This window comes from Balaenoptera acutorostrata, chromosome 2, assembly GCF_949987535.1.
Source record: "Balaenoptera acutorostrata chromosome 2, mBalAcu1.1, whole genome shotgun sequence".
NCBI lineage: Eukaryota > Metazoa > Chordata > Mammalia > Artiodactyla > Balaenopteridae > Balaenoptera > Balaenoptera acutorostrata.
The window spans coordinates 181,147,850-181,157,802 of record NC_080065.1 but is presented as its reverse complement, the minus strand read 5'-3'; the positions used below and the strand labels follow the sequence as shown (position 1 = coordinate 181,157,802).

Genomic DNA, 9,953 nt, shown 5'->3' with positions numbered 1-9,953 from the left:
ATGGACATTTAAGTTATTTCCACCTTTTGGTTATTTTGAAAAGTGCTGCTACAAGCATGTGTGTGCATGTATTTGTCTGGGTTCCAGCTCTCTATTCTTTTGGGTGTATACCTAGGATTGGAACTGCTGGCATCAGCTTTTAAACACATAAGTCAGGTCTCACCTCTTCCATGTTTAAAATCTTCCAATGAGCTTCCATTGAGCTTATGGGGGTTAGCAAATTATGGCTCATGAGCTGAATCAGGCTAGGCTCATGTTTCTGTACAGCTACAGGAGCTGCTCTTGGGGGCTGACACTTTAGTGAGCGGTAGGGTCTCAGATGGGGCATCCTCCTCTGGCCCCTCTTCCCCCTTTTGCTTTTCAGTGCCAGCCTCCTGGGCCAGCAGCCAACGCCCACCCCTGTCCACACTTTGTAGCTGGTCACGCTGGCTGCCACCTACATGTTGGCATGTCCTCTGTCATCAACCGCTGGGTGTTGAGTGGATGAGTCTCATTCTGGGGGTTGGTGACTCAGCATGTTGTCTCAACTCTGGCCAGCTGATCCAGATGAGACAGCTGGGATTTGGGAGAGAGAGGTTGGCTGGGATCTGGTTGTCACTGGAGCAGAGAGAAACTGGCCTCAGCGGTCATCCCACACCCTCTCTACCCACCTGGATCTCCAAGCCTTGGGCCCATCATTCTTCATCCAGAGAATGTTGCCAGTAGCAGAGCACAAATCACGTCCTCCACCCTGGGTGGCCCATCCCAAGCAAACGGGGCATATGGCAGGCTGGAAGCTTCCTCTCATTTTATAAGTACCTTTATAATATCCTCGATTTTATCTCTCGGTCCCGAAAGGCTAAAATATTTACTATACGGCCCTTTATAGAAGAAGGGCTGTTCCCTGAGGTAAGAATAGACATTAAGAGGAATTCCCTGGCAGCCCAGTGGTTAGGACTCTGTGCTTTCACTGCCGAGGGCACGGGTTCAATTCCTGGTCAGGGAACTAAGATTCTGCAAGCCAAGTGGTGGGGCAAAAGAAAAATTGTAAGCCAACTATACTTCAATAAAATAATTTTAAAAAAGAGAATAGACACTGAGTGGTCTTCATTATCTTGAAGCCCTTGCACCCGGGCATCTGGGGCCTTTTGCACTTGCTGTTCCCTCTGCATGGAACAGTCTTTTCCAGATCCCCCGTGACTGGCTCCTCCTTGTCATCTATGTCCTGACTCAAGAACCCCCTCCTTGGGGGCTTCCCTGGTGGCGCAGTGGTTGAGAACCTGCCTGCCAATGCAGGGGACACGGGTTCGAGCCCTGGTCTGGGAGGATCCCACATGCCGCGGAGCAACTAGGCCCGTGAGCCACAACTACTGAGCCTGCACGTCTGGAGCCTGTGCTCCGCAACAAGAGAGGCCGCGATAGTGAGAGGCCCGCACACCGTGATGAAGAGTGGCCCCCGCTTGCCGCAACTAGAGAAAGCCCTCGCACAGAAATGAAGATCCAACACAGCCATAAATAAGTAAATAAATAAATAAATAAAATAAAATAAATGCGTTGTTCCAACATCATCTTTAAAAAAAAAAAAAAAAGAACCCCCTCCTCACAGAAGCCTTCCCTGACCACCCATATTAGGCAGGGTTAGTCAGATAAATAGAACCAATAATGTATCTCTATATCTAATATCTATCATCTATCTATCAATCAAGAGAGAGATTGATTGATTGATTGTAAGGAGTTGGTTCATGTGATTTTGTAGCTTGGTAAATCCGAAATCCGTAGGACAAGCCAGCAGACTGGAGATTCAGTTAAGAGTTGATGTTGTGGTCTTGAGTCTGAAGGCAAGAATCTCAGGCAGAATCTGCACACTGCCAGCCGGAATTCTTTCCTCCTCAGGAAACCCACTTTTTCTCCTCAGCCCTTCAACTGATTGGAAGAGGCCCACCCACATTATCAAGGGTAATCTGCTTTGTTAATTTAATTAATTAATTTATTTGGCCACACCGCACTGTATGTGGGATCTTAGTTCCCCAGCCAGGCATCGAACCCATGCCCCTGCAGTGGAAGCACAGGGTCTCCACTGCTGGACTGCCGGGGAAGTCTCATGGGTAATCTGCTTTTAAAGTCAACTGACCATAGGTGTGAATCACATCTTTTTTTTTTTTTTTTAATTTTTTTAAAATTTTTATTTATTTATTTTTATTTTTGGCTGTGTTGGGTCTTCGTTTCTGTGCGAGGGCTTTCTCCAGTTGCGGCGAGCGGGGGCCACTCTTCATCGCGGTGCTCGGGCCTCTCACCATCGCGGCCTCTCCTGTTGGGAGCACAGGCTCCAGACGCGCAGGCTCAGCAGCCGTGGCTCACGGGCCCAGCCGCTCCGCGGCATGTGGGATCCTCCCAGACCAGGGCTCGAACCCGTGTCCCCTGCATTGGCAGGCAGACTCCCAACCACTGCGCCACCAGGGAAGCCCGTGAATCACATCTTTAAAAATACCTACAGGGGAGAGTTAGCTCCTGGAAGTCCCGTCCACCCCAGAGCCCCTCCTGCCCATAAATAAGGAAAGCTGGCGTCTCCTGCCCCCTGAGAAGAAACTCCAGGAGAAGCAGAATCTTCCTGCTTTGGGTTTCATCACCTGAAATGCTTTTCAATCCATGAAGTTGGAATCTCTTAAAAGGACGGGGGCTTCCCTGGTGGCGCAGTGGTTAAGAATCCGCCTGCCAATGCAGGGGACACGGGTTTGAGCCCTGGTCTGGGAAGATCCCACATGTCACAGAGCAACTAAGCCTGTGCACCACAACTATTGAGCCTGCGCGCCACAACTACTGAGCCTGCGTGCCTAGAGCCGGTGCTCCAGAACAAGAGAAGCCACCGCAATGAGAAGCCCGCGCACCACAACGAAGAGTAGCCCCCACTCGCTGCAACTAGAGAAAGCCTGCGCGAAGCAACGAAGACCCAACACAGCCAAAAATAAATAAATAAAATTAATTAATTAAAAAAAAAAAAGAAAAGACGGACAGCCCATGATGTGAACTATAGAGTTTGTGGACAAATTTATATTGGGTGCTTAGTGACATAATGCCCACGGACTCCTGAGAGGGTCCCGAAGTTCTTAGAGGACCACTTGGGCTTTTGAATGAGAGAGGTGCAAAGTTCGATAAATAACGGCCCTTGTACGGTCCAGTGGTTAGGACTCCACACTTCCACTGCAGGGGGCACAGGTTCGCTCCCTGGTCGGGAACTAAGATCTGGAATGGCGTGCGCCCCGCGACCAAAAAAAAAGAATGGCCCTTGTGGATAAGCACAAAGTCAAGCGACAGCGATTGGACAGAATCTGTGAAGGTATCCTCCCCTAGATCATGAATGGGCCCCTGGCAACCTCCACCCCCGTGGCTCTGCTCCATGGCCGAGACTGCACAGTGGAGATGCCTACCTTGAAGGACCTGGCCACCGTGGCCTTCTGTGACACACAGTCTACTCAGGAGATCCACGAGAAGGTTTTAAAGGAGGCTGTCTGTGCCATGATGTACCACACCATCACCCTCACCGGGGAGGACCTGGAGAAGTTCAAGGCCCCGAGGGTGATGGTGCAGATAGGCAGCAGCTTCGACCACGTGGACGGCAAGGCTGCGGGCGAGCTCGGGATCGCCTTGTGCTAACATCCCATGGCGGCAGTGGAAGAGACAGACGACTCCACCATCTGCCACATCCTCCATCTGTCCCGGGGGAACCCATGGCTGTACCAGGCACTGCGGAAAGCCCGTGGGTACAGAGCGTCGAGCTGATCCAGGAGGTTGCCTCAGGGGCAGCCTGCATCCGTGGGGAGATGCTGGGCCTCATGCGCTTCTGTCGCACGGGGCAGATGGTTTGGATTCAGCATCATATTTTATGACCCCTACTTGCAGGATGGGATCGGGCTGTCCCTGGGTGTGCAGAGGATCTACACCCTACAGGACTTGCTGTATCAGAGAGACTGCGTCTCCTTGCACCGTAGTCTCAACGGATATAACCACCAGCTCATCACTGATTTTACTATAAAGCAGATGAGACAAGGGGCATTCCCAGTGAATGCCACCTGCGGGGAACTGCTGGATGAGAAAGTCTTAGCCTAAGCCCTCAAGGAAGGCAGGATACGACGGGCGGCCCTCCAGGTGCACCAATCGGAGCCTTTCAGCCTTGCTCAGGGTCCCTTGAAAGATGCACCACATCTCATTTGTCCACCTCACACGGCCTGGCATAGTGAGCAGAGACCAGCCAGGCAATCACATGTGGCATGCCAGAGAGCTTAAGAAACTGTGAACAAGGAATTCTTGGTCACAACAGCACCCTGGTCCAGAATAGATCAGCGAGCAATTCATCCAGAGTTCAGCGGTGCCACCTACAGATGCCCAGCAGGCATCATGGGCATGGCTCCGGGAGGACTTCCTGCAGCCATGGAAGGGATCATCCCCCGGGGCATCCTGGTGACCCACAACCTCCCCTTGGTGGCACACGCCTCCCAAACTCCCTGTCCCAACCAGCCCACAAAAACGTGGGGACAAACCAGAACACCCCAACAAGCAAGAGCAGAGAGTGAGGAAAGGCAATCATTTGGATACACCTGGCACCAAGAGACGGTGAAAAATAGATGAACTAAGAGAAAAGGAATTTGCCAGTCTTTTTAACTGATTCTGGACATTTGCATCATGGACGGTGCAGTGTTAAAACCACAAAAGAGCTAGCGACAGGGGCAAACTGAAGGAGATGTCATCTGCTTACAGAAGCACGGAAAAAGACTGGACGTGATTTAGTAAGGACCAACTTCTGTTATTGTGTGTTAAGTTTTTCATCCGTGCATCCAATCACAAAGAGTAAATAGATCTTGGGACTTCCCTGGCGGTCCAGTGGTTAAGATTCCGCACTCCCAACGCAGGGGGCCCAGGTTCGATCCCTGGTCAGGGAACTAGATCCCACATGCCGAAACTAAGACCTGGCACAGCCAAATAAATAAAGAAATACTTGAAAAAATTACATTGCCAATTTCTTAAAAAAAAAAAAAAAGAACAAATAGATCTTTTTCCTTTATCCGTCCCTTGGGCAAAGCAGGTCCTGGACCCCTTGCTCTAGAATGTTGCATCAAGAGTCCCAAATATCTTAATATTGTAAATCAACTATACTTCAATTAAAAACAGACAAGCAAACAAACACAAAACTAAAAAAATATTAAGAAACCAAAAACTGGGCTTCCCTGGTGGCTCAGTGGTTAAGAATCTTGCTGCCAATGCAGGGGACTTGGGTTCCCCTGTTCCCCCCCCCCCCCCCCCGGGAAGATCCCACATGCCGCGGAGCAACTAAGCCTGTGCGCCAAAACTACTGAGGTCCCTTCGCCTAGAGCCTGTGCTCCTCAACAAAGAAAAGCTGTTGCATTGAGCAGCCCACGCACCGCAACAAAGAGTAGCCCCCTCTCGCGGCAACTAGAGAAAGTCTACGCTCTGCAACAAAGACCCAACGTAGCCAAAAAAAAAAAAAAAAAAAAAGTTTAAAAATAAAAACAAAACCAAAAACCAAAACCCAGCAACAAAAAAGAGTTCCAAACATCAAAATAAAAAATAGTAAGAGGAAATCACCATTCTGACACTAGCTCCTTCAGTCCACGGGGGCTGGCTACCTTTTTTGCTAATAGGAAGGTTAAATTACTACAAAACGGGGAGAAAACTGTTTGTGTTAGACAACCACGAGCATAGGATCGAAGACAGTACAGGCTTCTGTACAGAGAAGCCTCACCCATCTGAGCTGCATACAGAGCGGGCAAATTGGTTGTGAGTTCAGTAATACCTTCTGATGATGCAAAAAAAAAAAAAAAGTATTAAGTTTCACAAGCTGTTTGTACTCAAATATATTTTCTCAGTTTCATATCCTCAGCTATTTTACTGAGTGGAAAGTCTTGAACTGAAAGTGTTCAAGAAGAATAATGTTGCGTTATCTTATGTCTCAGGAAACATTTTATGGTAACTTGTCAGATTGTCTATGAACAAATGCACTTTTTTAGACATTGATAAAGTCTTCTTTTCTTCGTGAGATATTTTATATAAGAATACTTCAGGTGTGTTATTAGATGTGACTGATTTTAACAAATCCTATTAGATTTATATCAACTGGTTACATGTTGTATTCATAGCCTTTTGTGAATCACCACCTTTTTGGTTAAAAGATGGCCTATTTTGAGCCTTTGGATAGGGACATTACTGTTTTTTTATTTTTTTCAAGTTTTTTAAGAAATAAATTTATTTATTTATTTTTGGCTGCGCTGGGTCTTCATTGCTGCGTGTGGGCTTTCTCTAAGTTGCGGTGAGTGGGGTCTACTCTGTTGCAGTGCGCGGGCTTCTCATTGCGGTGGCTTCTTTTGTTGCGGAGCACGGGCTCTAGGCACGTGGGTTTCAGTAGTTGTGAAACGCAGGCTCAGTAGTTGTGGCTTGCAGGCTCAGTAGTTGTGGCTCGCGGGCTCTAGAGTGCAGTCTCTGTAGTTGTGGTGCATGGGCTTACTTGCTCCGCGGCATGTGGGATCTTCCTGGACTGGGGCTCGAACCCGTGTCCCCTGCTTTGGCAGGTGGATTCTTAACCACTGTGCCACCAGGAAAGTCCTGACATTCCTGTTTTGTGACCAAAGAACCTTCAAAACTGTCCCAAACAGAAAAATAATGGCTATCAGAAGTATGTTTTGTTTTAGTGTGTTACTGTTACTGTATTTGTTTATTGTAAAGGTGGACATTTAGTGTTCAGTGCAGTTTTCAATAAAAAGTAAAAAAATTTCAAAAAAAAAAAACAAACCTTCTGAGAAACATTTAGTCTGGTATTTGACCAAACAACTGGTCACCATAGCCTAACAAAACTGACACATAAACTGAACCATCCTTCAATCTAAATGACTTTGCTGGTTGGCCCCATTGCAGGCAGGCTTCCCAGGTCACCCTGATCTCCTTTCCTTTTTGGATACCCTCACTGTCTGAAATCAACTCCATGCTATCTTTAGAATGTAAGGTTCAGTCTGTGCTGTTCACAGCCTAGAAACATAGATGCTAAAAAAAAAAGTAAAAAACAAAACAAAAACATCCCACACATTAAAGAAACAGAGCAAGAAAAGAAACGAAAAATTGCACATAAAGGAGGGCAGGGGGGCCTGGCAGATGTCAGCTGTGACACCTAGTGAGTAATGAGGATCTGTGTCTTCCCTTGACGGGGGTGTCCGGCAACTGGAGGCTGGAGGGAGTGGGGGTAGGCTGTGAGTCAATTTCCCCAACATTCCTGAAGTTGGGAGGTGGGGTTTCCAGGACCCAGGGTCTTAGGGGAAGGGGGCTATGCAGGCGTGACTTCCAGGTTCAGGGGGGTTTTCCTGTGATGACCTTACCCAGAGTCGGAGCCTGGATTCCACCCTCAATGGTCCTCAAGGGACCACAGGTGGAGTTAGAAGAGGCACTTGGGGCCCCTTGGCAGCCAGTGGCCTCACTCAACTATGGCTGCTCCCCACCATGTGTTTCTGGTGAGGCTGTGACCACAACAGCCCCTGCACTCCTTCTTCAACCGCGGAGATATGAGTCACATCTCTGGCTTGGTCCCTCAGGGCTCCAGCTGGAAACATCATCCTGCCTGACCTTTACCACCCCCTCCCAGCCCAGCTGCCTCACACAATCCTACCAATCTGTTCAGGCCCATCTACAAAGTGGTGACCTGGAGGGTGAGGTGAGTCTAGAGGATGCAAATGGGATGCGTGAGATGGGAAATGGAGTGAAAGTGAGCTGCGGATGAGAGCAAATGGGATGAAGATGAGAACGGGTGAGGATGGCAGGTAAGGATGCAGGTGAGCGTGAAGGTGAGAAGGCAGAGGAGGACTGGAGAGTTCTGATGCTGGTGAAGACACAGGTGAAGACGCAGGGGAAGGTGCAAGTGAGAAGGCAGGTAAATACGCAGGTGAGGATGTAGATGAGGATGCTGGTAAGAACACACGAAGAGATCCAGAGAAGAATGTAGGTAAAGATGCAGGTCCTCACCCTCATGAAGATGCAGAGAAAACACAGGTGAGGATGCAAGTGGAAAGACAGGTGAGGGTATAGGTAAGAATGTTTGTAAAGATACAGGTAAGTTTACAGATAAAGGTGTAGGTGGGGGAAGCAGGTGAAGATGCAGAAAATACAGGCGAGTGTGCAGGTTGAGTGTGCAGGTAAAGATCCAGATGAGATCCTGGTAAGAGTTCAGGTGAGGATGCAATAAAGAGGCAGGTAAGGAAGGTGGTGAGAACTCAGGTGAAGGGGCAGTGAGCTGCTGGTGAGGATGCAAATGAAAATTCAGGTACGGATGGAGCTGAGGTGCAGCTGAGATTCAGGGGGAGATGTAGGTGCACTTCCGGCTAGGTGCAGGCGAGGCAGGCACACGCGCTGTAGGTGAGGAAGCCTGCGAACTTGCAGGTGAACTACAGGAAGTTCCTGTAGGATGGAGCTGAGCTGCAGGTGAGGCAGCGGGGGATCACAGCTGCCTCTCTCCCCCTCTCAAAGAGCTCCAGACTTTGGGAGACTTGTGAAATAGAACTGGACCTTTATTGACTGGACAACGGGAGCGGGATTAGTTGGGGCAGCCAAAGACAACCATGTTTTCGGTGAAGTTGGCCAGGTCCTGGCAGTGTTTCTGGTTCTCCTCGTCTTGGCATTCATCCGCATCAGGCCACAGCTCCACCCAGGTGTCCTTCCCGATGATGTAGCTGATGCTGGGGGAAGAGAGACAGGTCAGGAGCGGGAGGGGGAGGGGAAGGGCGGGAGGAGGTGGCCACACGCAGGCGCGGGGCGGGCACTCACTTGGGTTTCTCTCCCCACAGGTCCGAGGAGATGCCCCACACGAGGTAGCGGGCCCCCTCCTTCAGTTTGAGGGCTTCTCTGCACTTGATGTGGCTGATGAACCTACGCTCCTGTTGAACTTGCACCTCATCGGAGCCTGAAGGGGAGGGAGAGGGAAGCTGAGCTGGGGGGAGGGGCGGACACGGGGGAGGGGGAGGCAGAAAGACAGCAGACACAGGGCTGACCTGATTTGATGATCTGCTCGATGACCATGATGTAATCGTCAAAGTCATCCGACAGCTCCTTCTTGAGAAGTTTGATCTTGTACACTGTGGGCGGGGGAAAGAAGGCAGCGTGGGTTCTGGGCAGGGTTGTCTGTGGGGCGCCGTCACCCGGCTCCTCCCAAGCCGATACGGGCAGGACCACAGCCAGGGAGGCTCAAGCCCCCTGCGCGCCCCCCACCGCAGTAACACAGCCAGCCACACTCACAGCCATGCACACAATCACAGCCGTCCACAACGACAGTCACAGGCACAACGACAGCTGCTCCTATCCACTGGGACCCACAAGCACCTTCCCAGACAACTGCGGCTCCCCGCAGCCATGCACACACCCACATCACTCACAACCACCCCTCCCACACACGCCCACGTTCCATCCCACTCATGACCACGGTTCCCCGTGCAATCAGAGCCCCTCACAACACATCACACACACAACCACAGCCGCACGTGGCCATGACCACACACGCCGGCACGCCTCCGCTCACACACAACCACGCATGCGCGCGCCGGCCCACCCCGTCCCCCCCGCCAGACTCACCATAGTCCACGCCCGGCTCGCAGGCCCTGTCCAGCCGGTCCTCCAGGGTGACCTCCTCCTCCGTGTGCATGAAGCAGTTCTCTGTGGGGTGGGTGGGTGCGTGGGCAGGGGACACGGTCTAAGTCCCGCTTCTCGTTCAGAGCCTATCACCCACGGGTGCGCCCAGCCCTCTTGAGTCACCGCCCCCACCCCATGGAATCAGGGGTCCAGTGGGCGTGGCCACCCCTCCTGGCGCCTGCGCACCCACCCTCAGCACAGCGGCATGTATCTTTGTGGCAGAGTTTGTCCAGCATCCCGTCCTCCTTCTCCGGGTGGTAGAACCGGGTGCAAGCTTCATCTGTGGGCAGAGGAGATGGGGA

General features: G+C 50.8%; 1 protein-coding gene and 1 pseudogene across 1 annotated transcript in view; one reads left to right on the top strand and one right to left on the bottom strand.

Annotated features, from left to right (window-relative positions):
* The first annotated feature begins 3,255 nt into the window (after positions 1–3,255).
* Positions 3,256–4,591, top strand: LOC103012075 (C-terminal-binding protein 2-like; annotated as a pseudogene).
* A 3,925-nt stretch (positions 4,592–8,516) lies between these two features.
* C3 (complement C3) overlaps positions 8,517–9,953 on the bottom strand; it is a 37,467-nt gene continuing 36,030 nt past the window's right edge. Inside the window, exons 37-41 of the mRNA XM_057541165.1 lie at positions 9,842–9,931; positions 9,595–9,675; positions 9,018–9,101; positions 8,794–8,929; positions 8,517–8,705 (exon numbers count right to left, since the gene is read on the bottom strand). Coding sequence (XP_057397148.1) covers positions 8,564–8,705; positions 8,794–8,929; positions 9,018–9,101; positions 9,595–9,675; positions 9,842–9,931 — 533 coding nt within the window. The 3' untranslated portion in view covers positions 8,517–8,563. The remainder of the gene's footprint in view (positions 8,706–8,793; positions 8,930–9,017; positions 9,102–9,594; positions 9,676–9,841; positions 9,932–9,953) is intronic.